This window comes from Anser brachyrhynchus (genome assembly GCF_964034855.1).
Source record: "Anser brachyrhynchus genome assembly, chromosome: 13".
NCBI classification, from domain to species: domain Eukaryota; kingdom Metazoa; phylum Chordata; class Aves; order Anseriformes; family Anatidae; genus Anser; species Anser brachyrhynchus.
In genome coordinates this window covers 15,710,024-15,724,885 of record NC_137708.1, presented here as the reverse complement: position 1 = coordinate 15,724,885, position 14,862 = coordinate 15,710,024, and the positions used below count along the sequence as shown (strand labels likewise).

General features: G+C 57.2%; 2 protein-coding genes across 6 annotated transcripts; both read right to left on the bottom strand.

The window, feature by feature from the left end:
- Positions 1–4,058: 4,058 nt before the first annotated feature.
- On the bottom strand, positions 4,059–9,538 carry LOC308177248 (uncharacterized protein). Of its 4 annotated transcripts, none has more exons than XM_080554166.1 (3): positions 5,795–9,538; positions 5,465–5,658; positions 4,059–5,133 (listed from the first exon to the last, which is right to left on the bottom strand). In XM_080554166.1, the coding sequence occupies exons 2-3, from the start codon at positions 5,472–5,474 to the stop codon at positions 4,754–4,756; spliced, it is 390 nt and encodes a 129-aa protein (XP_080410292.1). In that variant the 5' UTR covers positions 5,475–5,658; positions 5,795–9,538; the 3' UTR covers positions 4,059–4,753. The 4 variants fall into 4 exon arrangements, with proteins under 4 accessions (XP_080410292.1, XP_080410293.1, XP_080410291.1 ...); XM_080554167.1 differs by having other exon boundaries at positions 5,465–5,558; XM_080554165.1 differs by having other exon boundaries at positions 5,465–7,525; positions 8,126–9,538.
- Positions 9,539–9,650: 112 nt separating this feature from the next.
- Positions 9,651–14,723, bottom strand: LOC308177241 (SLAM family member 9-like). Of its 2 annotated transcripts, none has more exons than XM_080554146.1 (6): positions 13,162–14,723; positions 12,304–12,633; positions 11,914–12,183; positions 11,617–11,676; positions 10,978–11,026; positions 9,651–10,629 (listed from the first exon to the last, which is right to left on the bottom strand). In XM_080554146.1, the coding sequence occupies exons 1-6, from the start codon at positions 13,232–13,234 to the stop codon at positions 10,623–10,625; spliced, it is 789 nt and encodes a 262-aa protein (XP_080410272.1). In that variant the 5' UTR covers positions 13,235–14,723; the 3' UTR covers positions 9,651–10,622. The 2 variants fall into 2 exon arrangements, with proteins under 2 accessions (XP_080410272.1, XP_080410273.1); XM_080554147.1 differs by having other exon boundaries at positions 9,651–9,934.
- Between the last annotated feature and the right edge of the window lie 139 nt (positions 14,724–14,862).

Genomic DNA, 14,862 nt, shown 5'->3' with positions numbered 1-14,862 from the left:
CACCAGTGTTGTCCAAAGCCAGCTCCATGGTGGCAGGAGGTCCTGAGAGCTGCCGTGTACAGGTTTCGGCTCAGCCCCGGCTCCCCCCACGCTCCCCCTCTTGCTAAGCACTGGGAAGCAGCAGCTTCTCTGCCACGCACCGAGATGCTCGCTCTGACCGATGTGCCCACCCCCGTGGGGACCTGGACCTTTGGCTTCCTGCCCCACGAGAGAAGTTCTGGCTCTGGGAAATATCTCCAGCCCAACCCGTTCCAAGGGACCTCACTCAGTACACTCTGCCTGTCCTCATGGCGCTGGGCAAGCTGCACTTACGACACCATCTCTCCTAGCATCCTCACAGACAAGCTGACCAGGCAGGGGCTGGTAAGTGGGCAGTGGGGTGGGCTGAAAACCGGCTGAGCAGCTGGGTTAGGAGCAGCAGCACAATGTCCAGCTGGAGGCCGGTCACTACCGGTGCATCCCGGGGGTCAATTCTGGGGCCACTGTTGTCCAACAATTATCTAAATGGTATTGCAGAGAAACAAAAGACTGCTAACAAAAGCTAAGCAAACACAAAGTGAATAAATAATTCAGGAGCCCACTGGCACCAGGGCCACTCAACACAGGGGAGAAATTGGGTTGAGTCAGCCAAGTGTGAAACACCCCCAATGTCTAGCAGGTTGGAACAGGATCCTTGCTGATGGGCAGGGACATTTCAAAGGACCTGAAGGACCTGCAGGGAAGAAATTTTTCACAGTCAGGGTGGTGAGGCACTGGAACAGGCTGCCCAGAGAAGCTGTGGGTGCCCCATCACTGGAGGTGTTCAAAGTTGGATTGGACGGGGCTTTGAGCAACCTGATCTAGTGAGAGATGTCCGTGCCCATGGCAGGGGGATGGACTGGATGGTCCCTAAGTGTCCCTTCCAACCCAAACCATGCTGTAATCCCATGTGCTGAACATCAGTGGAGCCAAAGGTCTGGTCCACCAGTCCCGACCTGCCCCACACCAGGCAGAGGCGTGAGCTGTGGTGGCCTCTCTTCTCACCCACCCCTGCATGGCCCCAAAACCCAAGAAAACCCTACAGATATGTCTAAGACTTGTTCTGCCAGCCCAGGATGGTTTTGGCTGGGGCACAGAGATGCTGACTGAGGCTGTGATGAGCAGGATGGGCACTTGGGGCTTTACCCCAGGGCTAAGCCCCCATGCACCCACAGCACCAGCAAAATACAAAGGGCATGGAGGAAACCAGCAGGAATTAAGGCTTAAATCTTCAAGTTGAGGCCACGAGTGACACATTTTTGGAGAGATTTGAGCAGGTGCTCAAGCACTTTGCTGGACATGGACCCCATTGGAGCATCCCACTTCAAATCCTGCGTAAAATCAGGGGCTGTGAGGGCAGAGCTGGGCTGCACCTTTCATGGGCTGCACCTTTCACTCCGTCCCTGCCATCCTTGAACAGCTCACCTGTTGTGCTTTTGAGCTGGATGAGCTTTGTAGGCTGGAAGGTCACGTTGGCAGCCACCAGGAAGGTGACCACAATCACGTACAGAAGGACAATCTCTGGCAATATGATGGCAATGGATGGGCCTGAAAGAAAACAGATCAGGGCTGAGCATCACTTCTTCCACTTGCCTACCACCTTCAGGATTTTGTAAAGCTCCATCGTTTCCCTTTCCCACCCCTCCAGCCTTTTCAGTCTCTCCCTGCAAGCAGCTGCTCCATCCCTTAATCATTTTAAGTGCCCTTCTGCAATTACTCCTGGGAAAGGGCTTTCTGTAAAGGGGAGTAACTACATCAATGGTGCGGATGGGTGCCTAACCCATTGGGTTGTCCATGACAAGCTGAGATCACAACGGGGAAACCACCTATCGCCCCAGATGGGTCCGTTCCTTCTATGGAGCACTGCCGTCCTCTCCAACCCACACAGGGATGATCGTCCCCCGTAAGGTCTCCACCCCATGTGTCTTGCACAGCAAGGATTGCTCTTGCATGCTGCACCCTGCATGGGGGAAAGGAGAGGGGCCCGCACCGCACCGCCCCCAAAACGCCCCGTACCTTCTTCTCGCATCCAGAGGAGCCCGGCAGTGCCAGCCAGGATGGAGGAGACGCACACCAGCCCGCAGGTGTAGGCGCTGAGCCACCGCCACAGCTCCCCCCCTAGACACCCAGAGCAGCGCGAGGTGACATCCGTGTCCCCCCGGGGTATCCCGCGCCAGCCCCCAGCCCTCCCCTGGGTGGGACGCAGCACTGGGGGGTCCCTGTCGGGGGCATGGAGGGGTTGGCCTGCTCTGGAGGGAGGGGAGCTGTGAGGGGCTCTGTGCCCACGGCACAGCATGTGCTAAAGACTTCATTAAAATGGAGCCTTCTCATAAAAATAATGCTTTGAGATGCTTCATTTTTATAAGAGTGTCACTCAGTCATTTCAATCCTCTGAGCAAAAATGTGTAGGAAATGCCAGGCTTTAACCTAGCCAGAAAACAGAGCAAAAACAGTTTTCTCCCTTAAAAAGAAAATCCACCAAGGAAGGTTTCTCTCTTTACACTTAAAAGACCTGCCAGACGAGGAGAAGGTGAGATGTTCAGGCAGCTGGAAGGGGAACGAGCCAGTTACCGGCTCTTCTGGCAGCATCGCTCCTCGCTCTGCCCCACTGGGTACGGGAATTGGGGGTTCGGCTGCCCCTCACTGTGGACTCACTTATTCGTAGCTTTTCGGACTGGCAGACAGGAAAAATTAATCCCCATCCTGAGACAGCAGCAAAGACCACGGCGACCACTGCAATCCTCAGCACATCCTTCAGGGGAGGAGAGAGACCTGGAAAAAAACAACTCATGGCTCTGGGAATGAGACCACCGACAGGACCAGCATGGATGGCTCTGCTGAGCCACGGAGCTCCCCCATCGCTGCGATGGGTTTGCTTTGCTTGCCAGCTGGTGGATCAGTGCCTCTGCTAGAGGCTCTGGTCCATGAAACATCCGCGCCGGGATGTGTGCTGCCCACAGGCACCCTGCCCACCACCCTCTGCCCACATCCTGCCCACCATCGCCTTGCCAAGGGCTGGGATGGCCAGCCAGGCCTTGGGACCTCCTCCAAGAGGGAATGGCCAACCTCCTTCTGCCCATCCCGCCAAGAACCATGACTTGGGGGCAGGCAGAGGTGCGATGGGACACTGGGAGGTGCTGCTGATCATCCTACGATGGGGAGCTCCACTCAATGGCACGTGTTGGCCACTGCCTCACGGGAGGGCGGCCAGGCCTTGGGGCATGGAGGAAGAAGAAGGGGTTGAAACCACTCAGGGATGCTGGGGATGGGTGGAGAGCAGGACGAGTGCTGGGAGCTGGGGAGCAGCATCTCCCCATCTCTCTCTGGGCCCAGGGGAAGCACCACTTGAGCTGCCGTTTTTGTGACCACCTGCAACAGTGACAACGACAGGTTGACCATGAGCCAGCAGTGTGCCTTGGTGGCCAAAAGGCCCAATGGGATCCTGGCGTGCATTAAAAGGAGCGTGGCCAGCAGGTCAAGGGAGGTGATCCTCCCCCTCTACTCTGCCCTGGTCAGGCCTCACCTGGAGTACTGTGTGCAGTTCTGGGCTCCCCGGTACAAAAAAGACAGGGATCTCCTGGGAAGAGTCCAGCGGAGGGCCACAAAGATGATACGGGGCCTGGAGCATCTTCCCTATGAAGAAAGGCTGAGAGACCTGGGTCTGTTCAGCCTGGAGAAAAGAAGACTGAGAGGGGATCTCGTCAATGTGTATAAATACCTGAGGTGTGGGAGACAGAGGGATTTGACCAACCTCTTTTCAGAGGTTTGTGGGGACAGGACAAGGGGCAATGGCCACAAAATGGAGCACAGGAAGTTCTGCCCCAACATGCGAAAGAACTTCTTCACGGTGAGGGTGAGGGAGCACTGGGACAGGCTGCCCAGGGAGGTTGTGGCGTCTCCTTCTCTGGAGATATTCAAGGCCTGTCTGGACGCCTACTTGGGCAGCCTGCTCTAGGGAACCTGCTTTGGCAGGGGGGTTGGACCCGATGATCTTTCAAGGTCCCTTCCAACCCCTACAATTCTGTGATTCTGTGATTTAATATAGGAAAAAAAGAAAAAAAAAAAAAAAGAGGAAAGAGAGGCGGTCCCCAGGCAGATTTCTGTGTAGCAGAAAGGAAAAAAGAATGGTGAGGAGCTGCGGTAGCATCATGACCATAGCCTTATTAGGAAGGAAATCCCAAGAGCAAATTAAGGGAATTGGCAAGAGCAGCAGGAGGAGCTTGTGTGTTGTTTAAAATGTGCTCTTATCTCTGCAACAGTGGCTGGCGCCTGTAAATGGCAAACAGCTGCTCAGCCAGTATGGTCTGAGGGGGAGGTTTTTGGTGACTTCTCCATAAAGAGCACCCTGCTGGGCTTCGCTCCATTAGTCCTGCCAGAACCCCTTGCTAAAGATGCTGCAGAGTTAGCAATGGACACAATCCCACCGGTCCCTCCGTCCTTCCACTGGAAGCAGAAAACAAGGGATGGAAGGGACCTTCTAGGATGGAGTCCGGCCCTTTGTCACAGCCAGATGCTCTAGGAGGTCTCTCTGGGCAGCACCACCAGACCCGGTGGTCACCCAGAGGTCTCCAGGAGGCTCTTCCCCAAGTCCCCCTTGCGATGTCTCCATCCATGGCTGGTCCAAGATCCTCATGATCAGCCCATGAGACTTAGCCCAAATCCCTTCTCCAAACCCTTTGGCTTGGCTGACGGTCTGTCCATATACAGTCAAGAAACATTACTCTGCTTGTATCCATCACCCCACGCCTCCCTCCCGTGCCCACCACTTACTGAGGACATCCAGCACGATCTTCAGGCTCTCCCTTTCTGCCAGGTTGAAGGTCACTTTGTAGATGCCACTGTCGCTTTCCTGTAGGTCCTCCAGGAGGAGAGATCCATTGGATGGATGGAAAAGGGCTCGTCCCACGTAGGGTGGGTGGATGGCCACATTGTGCGGCCCCTCATTGTACTGCACGATGGCGCGGGAGACGGTGCCATTGAGGTACTCCCACTGCGCGGAGTGGATGTGCACAGCATCAGCTGGCCCAGCAAGCAGCACCGAGGATCCCACCACCACCACTCTTCTCTGCAGGGCTCCCTCTGCTTCCACAGCCTGTTGCAAAGGCACCAGCAGCCCTGGATGGCAGAAGAAGACAGAGAGAAGACAAGGCAGGGAGATGGAGCAAGTCTTGGGAGAAGCTGTGCCAAGGGCTCACAGGTGGCACCTGGACAGCTTGGTCGTCACATCTCACAAAGCACTGCCATCAACCATCACGTCACCAGGCAGTGAGACATCCCATCCCGAGCTGGTAGGTGTGATTCAAGAAGTCTGGCTGCAGGGCTGAGAGCACTTCTGCTCGAGTTTTGGGGGGGGGGGGGTGGCCTTCCCTCCCAGTCTGTGCCTAGAAAGGGCTTCCCAAGCACCTCAGCCCAGCTCCTGGTCTTGTTTGGAGCTGAGAACATCTACCTGTGAACATCTGCGCAGGATGGAGCTGCTTCCCCCAAATGCGTGGCAGTTTATGGCTTTGTCATGGCTTGGGCTCTAAGCGACACTCCAAGGACTGCGAGTGGTCACAGCGCCCGGCCCCGAGTGGAAAAAAAGAGTTTTCAGGGAAAGTCAGGCAGAAATCACTGCTAAAATCCCAGCCTGTAAAGCGGATTCTTTAAAAACAAACGAGCAAAAAGGTGAGGGCAAAGAGTTTAGAGGAAGGAGCCAGCTTAGGCAGAGGAAATGAAAGGAGGGGTAATTGTTTACTTAGAAAGAAAGGTAGCCACGAAATACAGGGTATTTATCTACCCAGGCGCAGAGCCAATGAATCGCCGGTGGCAGTCCCAGCACGACAGGAGTCCCTGTGCCTCTCCTGATGGAGAAGCCGGGATTTCTGCCCGAGGTCCTCTCCCCGCCGGGGCTGCCAGGCTGACCCTGAGCGTCCGTGGGAGATGCTCGGGGCCGGGGCCAGCAGCAGGAGCCCCAGCCGGCAGCGCAGGCTCAGCGCCCTCCCTTCTCGCCACCGCTCCTGCCCCACGGGCAGCTGCCGGCGTGCACCACGCTGCCGCCTGCTGTCTGCAAACCTCCTGAGAACTGTCCCTCGGCCCCGGCCGGTAATCTCTCGCAGTGATTTGGCAGCGCAAGGATAGGCGTTAGGCGTAAGAATGCAAACAAACCAAGCCCTCCTGACGGCTCTTCACATCTCGGGCTAGCAACGTTTAGAAACAGCCACCGGTTCTTATTTTTGTGCCCCCCAAACTGTGAAAGATGTCTGCAAGGAGAAGAAACAAGCTTATAATTGAAAATCCACTTGCTCTAGAAGAATACACTTTCCATGGTACCGTCAGTACAAAATAAGAGAAAACATTTCATTATAAGCATCTTTGTACACCTGCAATACCCAAAGCTCCTCCTGTAGATGCTCAGCACTCCCTGACACCGTGGCATCTGGAAAACAGTGTATATACCTTAACAGGTTTATTTTCCATTTCAGATGTTCACCCCTCCAGGTGAGGTGACATGGTCCAAGAGAGAACAGGGGCAGCACGCGTCCTGCTTACGGGGATGCCGGGGGTGCTTGGAAGCAAAGGAGCCCCCAGGGAGCTGCGGTCAGAGCCAGGGCCGCCCCCTCCCAACTGCCCATTTGCTCCCCAAAACATTTTGAAAGTTGTTATCGAGGCTGTGAGCACGCAGCAGGGGCTTTGGGGTGGGAAAAGCAGCCGGGAGGAGCGCCCTGGTGGCTGGGGAGCCTGCACTGCCTGGCCTACCACAGCCACCACCAGCACCACAACCAGCACCACCACGCTCACCGCCACAACAGCACCACCAGCACCAACACCACCAGCACCACCACACTCACCACCACCACCACCAGCACCACAACCACCACCAACAGCACCACCACGACCACCAGCGCCCCCAGCCCCGGGACTTGCCTGTGAGGGCCAGGCCGGCCGCTGGGCCTCCCCTGGCGGAGGCCAGGAGGACGAGGAGGGGAAGGGCGAGCATGGCAGACCTGGGGCGCAGCGCGGCCTGCGGCAGGGCTGGGGCTGGCACCGGGACCAGCACCGGGTGCCACCGCCTCCTGTCGCCGTCACTCAGGCCCCGACACGCGGCTGGGCTCGGCACGGGGCACCAGGACACCGGGCATGGCACGCACCGCGAGGCCGGGGGTTGTGGGGTGCGGCAGCCTCGGGGCGCCCAGGAGCTCTGCGGCTGCAAAAGCAGCCCAGGCCCTATATAACGTCGTATGCCTTATAGATCTTTCTCACAGACCATTATTTATCTGCACGAACCAAGCCCGTGTTCTGCTCCACATCTTCTAAGAGGGGGCGAGCCCCAGAGCCCCCCGCTCCACCTTCCGCCAGCTGTACGCTCCGTTGCCCTCTCTGGGCCTTGACTGTTACCATTGTTGTTGTTGGCACCCTCTCCTTTTGTGAGCCCCAGAGCATCACATCTGTTGCACAGGGGCACCTCAGGGGCAAGGGGGAGACGCCTCACTCTGCCCCGAGCAGAGACGGGGCTCCAGCCTCCCTTGTCCTGCGAGTCTGTTAGCATTCATGAAAACACATAATCCACAAAGTGATTATATGAAGGTGCTTTATTAGGCGCCGGAAGTTAGGGGCATGCCTGCCCAAATCTAACTTCATCTGATTTGTTCTCTTAGTGCTCTTTTATCTCCTAAGATATTACATATGCATTAGGTTTCACAACTCATCTATGCATATTCATTTCCTAGCTCCGCCTAGCCTCGCTTCGTATGCTAATTATCTTATCAGTCCTTCTGCGCTTGCGTATTACTCTCTGGTGGTCGTCTGGGTGGTCGTCGGGATGAAGTACGATGTCTTCATCAGAGTTGAACTTTTTAACCTTTCCTTCTCACGCATGCTCTCTGAGCCCTTGGTCTCAGTCCAAACCACAAGGTTGGTTTGATCCAGTTCCCAGAGTCCAAGAAGCCCCAGTTATCTAGATGTCTTGCAAATTGAGCATTCTTTTAGTCCTCCTTACTCCTCATCATGAATTGGTGCATTCTCATGTTACCCTTGCACATATATTTTGTATCTTCCAAGCGCAGCCTCAGAACAGTACATCGCAAATGTAACATATTAAACAATATTGTATTATTTCTTCTTCTATTACTAACAAGTCCATCAGTTCTGACGGTTTGGGGTTGGAAGCCACCTTACCACCCCCTTGCCAGGACTTAAGACAGGGCTGCTCAGCCCGCACCAGCTCATGATACCTTGCTAGTCAACTTAATGAGTCCAAAAAAAAAAAAAAAAAAGACCTAAGTGACCTAAGTGCCAGGCTTACGGACTCTTTTGAGGGGTCTAGTCCAGATGCCTCAATTGTAATGCATTGCTGCTATTGATTGGCATAGAAGTCGGCATGAGAGCAATACTGACCAGGTCGATGAGGTTTTGGTATGAAAGGCTTGTGTAGTGTTTGGCTTCCAGCAGAGCTTCTGAGGGCGTTTCCTTCCTGCACTGCTTCCTTGCTGTTTCCTTGGCGTGTCTTTTTCAGGTGTCTTTCTGCCTAGAACCGTGGTGCCATCAGACCTGACAGCTCCATCACACTACAGGAGGGATTTTTTATATAAATTTAAAAGCACCTGTGACCTAGCCTGAGCTGATTTCCCTTGCACAGGCTCTTAACTGACCTTGTAGCCATGCCACAGCTGTCAGTGGTCTCCATATTTGTGGGCTGAAGTGTTTTAGGTGGAGCTGAAGGTCCTTTTTGGTCCCCCTGGTATCAGCTGAGAAACATGTTCATATATGAAAATAAAATAAATAAGTAACCAACCTACCTTAGGTCACCTTTTTCCTCGCTTTGCTAGAGCCGCTCCAAGAAAAGGATTTCATTTGGATCCTCTGTTTGTGTCCCCACTGTGTCTCCTCAAGCAGAGGATGGCTCAGTGCTATTTGGGCCCCAGCTCTGGGGCCAGATCCTGCCTTGGCCAGCTCTGGACCAGGTTTCTCGAGGGGCTGGGGGGCCAGGGCAGACTGCATTAAAGACCAAACTAAAGCCAAGCAATGCCCTGGATTGCAACAGATCCCGTCCCAAGGGAAAGCGCATCCCCAGGGCAAGGAAAGCCCCTGTCCCAGCCAGGCCAGAGCACAGCTTGCCAAGATGCCTCCTCCAGGCCAGGGCAGGAGCTGGTGGGGCCAGGACCCAGGCGCTGACAACGGCACAGCCTCGTGGCACTTGAGAGAAGAGCAGAAAAGCTTTTCTGCTTGCAGAGCTCGGTTAGCCCCTGCCTGGGACGCACCAAGCCGTGGTGCTCAGAGGTGCCCGCAGCACCCTCCCGGTGAGGTTACGTGGTCCGAGAGAGGACAGGGGCAGCACGCGTCCCCTTACAGGGGTGCCGGGGGGGCTCTGCAGGCCAACAAGGGCAGCCAGCAGTGGGAAAAGCACCGTCAGAGGCAGCAGAACTAAACCAGGTAAGGAACCAAGATCTTTCTGGCTGGATAGGACAAGGGGGAATGGCTTAATACCATAATAATGAAAAAAATAATAAATACCTTAATTTTTGTCATCATCCCCCCCCCACCCCATTCCCCACCTGATGCTCCAGCTGCCCCTCCTGCCCGCACAGCCCTGCCCTGCTGTGGGTTTTGGTACCGCACGGGGCTTATGTCCCATAGCCACAGACCACGGCAATATAACAGGGATAACGTGTGTGCTTTTATTTGTAGCAAGAGACATGAAAAAATACACTTTCCCCAAACGATTTATGGACAACACTCAAAACAGCTTGAAAATATATTTTTTTCCTGTAACATCTGGCTTCCCTGAACACTTGCAAGCATAGCAATCACTCCCACCATGGGACATGATCTCACCCTCTCCTGGATGCACTTCCACTCTCTCAAGAGAGTATCTCCATAGGGATAATGCTGAGGACAATGAAACCTGTGGCTTTTCCAGTGCTAAATTCTCAGAAATTACCTGAAAATCACAAACAGAAGATCAAAAAAACAACTGCAGGAACAGAACAGCAAAGAACGCACAGCCCAAAGCCCCCCATCTCTCTCCTTGAAGCTCACAACAGGACCCCAGCTCCGCGGCTCGCAGCCAGGAGAGGTCCCCAAGCCAGCAGCGCAGACGAGCGAGCGCCCGGTGGCTGGGCACCGGGCCCCAAAACCCCATCCGACCTGCAGAGGTGCTGGGGATGGGCTCAGCCGGCTGGGGCTGCCCCACAGCAAGGAACGAGCCGACGAGAAAGGCGCTTCGGAGCAGAGGTGGGCACGGGAGCATCCCCACATCTCCCCAACAGAGCACGGAGCCGTCCTCTGCCGCGTCCATCCTCCACCTCACCCACCCCGGGAGCCTTGCTCCAGCCTGCCAGGGCGACTCACGCAGGCGGTGGCAGTGCTGAGAAGGTCTGCACACAGGCTCTGCTCCAGATTTGAGGAGCTCCCTTGGCAAACACATCTCTGGGGTGACTTATCTGGGCATTGGCCCTACCAGACAACCCGGAGCTGTTATTTTTGACTCGGGATGGGGTTTCCTGTCGTTGGGGCACCGTGTCCCGGTCCTTGCCCTCCTTCAGTTAACACCCTGCTGCTTGCACGAGTCACCTGAGAGTGAGCAAGCCTCGGGAAGACTGCAAACCCACAAATTTCCCAGAAACCTCTCAAGCACTGTGGGGAATTTAAAACAAACAAACAACAACAACTATATAAACATTAAGGAGCACGTTTCAGGTCTGCACATCATCCCCATCTGCTCCACCCCAGAGGCTGCTGCAGCTATGAACCAGTCTGGAAAACTTTACTGGAAGCCAGCGTCTGAGCCGCAGAGGTGCTTTGGGGAAGCTGAAGCTGAGTGTTCCTCCTCTGGGAGAGACCCTGCTCTGCTCGGAGAGCACAGCCTGACTTTTGGGCTGCTTCTGCAGCAGGAGACACCGGGAATGACTCTGGGCCAGCCCAGGAAAAACTCTGGCATCCCTCAACACCCGGGCACAGCACGCGGGGATGAAGGCACCTTACCTGGAGCGATCGTCTCGGCTGCTCCTCAACCTGCACCAGACGAAGATCCCTGAGGACAAACATTGCCTCTGTTAAACACCCCAGGGATGAAGATGCTCAACACATAGCAACACTCAGGCAAGGAGCCTCAAGCCTGGAGGCTTTTTCACCACCCGCACAGAGCTTCCTATTTTAAGCCACCAGATTCTCTCCTTGGGCCCCAACTTGGGTGCTTCCCTGCCTTTTTTTTTTTTTTTGCCTCCCAGTTTGTAGCCAGCAATCTGAGAAGTCAAATTGCTGTCATCCTGGAGATGGATGGGCTTGGAAAAAGCGCTCCAAACAAGGAAGAGAAGCAAGGCCACAGGGCAAGGACGCACGCTTGTCTTCTGCGGGCAGAAAACCCCAGCGGGCTGCACTGGGGGGCAAAACTGCTGCCACCACAGCAGGGATGCGAGGGCTCAAGCAGCGTCCATGGGACCGCCCTGGGCAAGGACAGTGAGAGGATCTGCCTCCTGCTCTGGGTGCGGGAGGCCTGCTCAGCACGACCTCTGCTCACGAGGCTGGGGCAGGGAGGCAAGGCAGCGCGCGGTGCCTGCCGCGGTGCCCACCGGCGGTGCAGCAGAGCCCAAAAAGCCAGGGGAAGCTGGTCCCAGCACTCACCTGCCAGAAAGCCGATGCTAACGAACACCAGGATGATGGGTAAAAACGCCTTGTCGTTGCCTGAAAAACAAACAATTCCCAGAATTTTGCACCCTGGCAAGAAAAAACTCCTGCCACCGGGCAGTCTGTTGCAAGGACATGAGGACACAAGTCCTCCATGAAGCTCTGCTGTTCCCACTCCTCATCTGAGGTGGTGCTGGGAAACCATGAGACCCCAGCGAGTGGGGCCAGATTGAACGTTTTGGGGCCATTTCCCAGCTTTCCATTCCCGTGCACGGGGAAGGAAGCCCCGCTTACTGTGGACGCGCAGCAGGAAGGAGGTTTCGTTCTGGCTGACCGCGTTGCTGACTATGCACGTGTAGTAGCCGGTGTCGTTCATCAAGGCTCGGTGGATCTCCAGCGTGTTGTTGTGGACGAAGTGGAGGCCGTTGCTCTCCATCAGCAGCTCCCCGTTCCTCTTCCACCAGTACAAGTCCACCTGCCCCTCCAGCACGTTGCAGAAAAGCTTGGTGTCACCTCCCACCTCCACCGATGAGTTGCCCAGGATTTCTGGCTCAGAGAGCGGCTCTGCACAGAGACGGAGCACCCGTCAGCACTGACACCCCCGCGTCGAGGGTGCCAGGACCCGGGCGCCACCTGGGCAGCAGCCCAAGCTCTCCGGCTGCGGCGCAGGGTTTTGGCACTCACCGACCACGCGCAGCTCGAACCAGCCCGTGGCCTCCGACTCGGAGCGGAAGCGGTAGAGCCCCCCGTCCCACCACCGCAGCACCATCTGCAGCGAGAAGTCCATCTCGTTGAAGCTCACGCGGCCCTCGTAGATGCGGGAGATCTCGGCCGACTTGTTGGGAACGTACGTGGCGATGACCGCCTTGCGCGGGCCGGATTCGTACTCCCAGGACGCCGTTGTGCCGGCTGCCGGCGGCTCGACGCTGAAGAGCACGGTGCAGCCGCTGGCTGAGACGAGGACCTCGGACGCCGGCTTGAGGTCAGCGGAGTAGCACGGGAAGAGCGTGCGGGCTGGAAGGGAGAAACGCAGCGCGGGGCTGGCGGGACGCACCGGCATCCAGCAGGCAGCTGGGCAGGGAGAGCCGCCCTGGCTCGGCTCCCGCACAAGAGGAGGGGGGGGACGCGATTATTTCTGGGGGGCTTGCGGCGGGGCTTTAAGCAGTGCCACGGAGAAGCTGGAGGCTGCGGAGGAGCTGCCTTCATCTCCCTGAAAACCTGAGCTGCTTCGCTTTGCAGCCGGCTTCTGCCTGACGAGTTTCCACGCGTGGGTACGGCTGCGAGAGCTGCCTGCTGCCGGCCCTGCTCTACCGGGGGGGGGGCTTGGAAGCAAAGGAGCCCCCAGGGAGCTGTGGTTGGAGCCAGGGCAGCCCCCTCCCAACCGCCCATTTGCTCCCCGAAACATTTGGAAAGTTGTTATCGAGGCTGTGAGCACGCAGCAGGGGCTTTGGGGTGGGAAAAGCAGCCGGGAGGAGCGCCCTGGTGGAGGGGGGAGCCTGCACCGCCCAGCCCACCACCACCGCCCCCAGCCCCGGGACTTGCCTGTGAGGGCCAGGCCGGCCGCTGGGCCTCCCCTGGCGGAGGCCAGGAGGACGAGGAGGGGAAGGGCGAGCATGGCAGACCTGGGGCGCAGCGCGGCCTGCGGCAGGGCTGGGGCTGGCACCGGGACCAGCACCGGGTGCCACCGCCTCCTGTCGCCGTCACTCAGGCCCCGACACGCGGCTGGGCTCGGCACGGGGCACCAGGACACCGGGCATGGCACGCACCGCGAGGCCGGGGGTTGTGGGGTGCGGCAGCCTCGGGGCGCCCAGGAGCTCTGCGGCTGCAAAAGCAGCCCAGGCCCTATATAACGTCGTATGCCTTATAGATCTTTCTCGCAGACCATTATTTATCTGCACGAACCAAGCCCGTGTTCTGCTCCACACCTTCCAGAGGGGGTGAGCCCCGGAGCCCCCCGCTCCACCCTCACGGGAGACCACGGTGACCGTGCTCACCCAGGCTTTGGTGGCCCCCTCGGGCTCTGCTCCCTCGGGGGGGCTGAAGGTCCGGGAGCTGGTGACGGGTGGCATAGCAGAAAAGAAGCCACATCTCCTCCTCCAGCCCTGCTGCCCAGGCTGAAGCTCTGCATGTGAAGAGCTCCGACGTTTTAAGGCATTGTGGCCCCCCAGTACCTCAATTCCCCCAAAAGGTGCACCAGCTTCTCCCAGCACACCAGGTTCTCCCAGTACATTTCCCCCCCGCTAAACACCTTGCAGGAAATCAGAGCTATAGAAATAACCAAGTGTAACCTGCTGCGAAGCAGGGAGAGGTGAAAGCGGAGATGGGGGTTTAAGAGAGACCTTCGCAGCCAGCCCTGGGTTCCAGTCAGGGCTGCAGGACCAGCATTTGGTGTTTTTTCCATCTCCATTTCTCATGCCCCCAGTGTTGGGGGGCGCAGGGAGAGCAGCGTCCATCCAGTGCTGAGCATCCACCCCCCTGCGGGGCAGGCGAGGCAGGGTGGAGGGGTGTGGAGGGCACAGAACGACACCGGGAGGGTCCTGGGGTGATGCAAAAATACACAGAGAGCTCCAAAAGGAGAGCCCCACTGCCCATTCTGTAGCACACAGCACTGAACGCCCCTGGGATCAAGTGTTTTCCCGTTGCCCCAACCCCCCAGAGGGATGCAGGGAAGGGGGGATGGAGGCAGTGTGTAGAGGGAACTTGAGGTGTCAGGCAGGAACCTCAGCCTCACCTCCTCCTTCCCGCTCCATCAGGGCTGAGCCTGGCCCACATGGGAAAAGGAAAGAAACAAGCACAGGAGCCAAGGAAGGGCACCTACTCCAGTTCAGAGAGAACTGGGGCTGAATAAATCAGTTGGAGGAAACGAGGAGGAACGGTTGCCTGATAAAAGCCTTAAAAGGGAGGGCTCCCAGCTTATAAAGTTGTCCAGGAGAGGGGAAGCAAGCTGGCAGAACCCAGGAGCTCAGCTACGGCCAATAAAGAGACAGCCCCGGGACTGTCAGCCCAGCACAGGAGCTTTTGAGCCCGGAGGGGCTGAGCATGGGGAAGGTGGAAGAGCCCAGAGGCAACAGAAGGGGCTCGAGGCTGTCCTGGTCCCCCAGCCCACCGCTGTGCTCTGGCCCCACAGCCACGAGGACGCTGCTCCTGCACCCAGCACTGCCCAGCCTCCGGCACCCCCAGCCTCATGCCATCCCCGTCCCGGCTGAGCGCACGCTCTGTCCCCCAGCCGTGGTCTGGGCCACA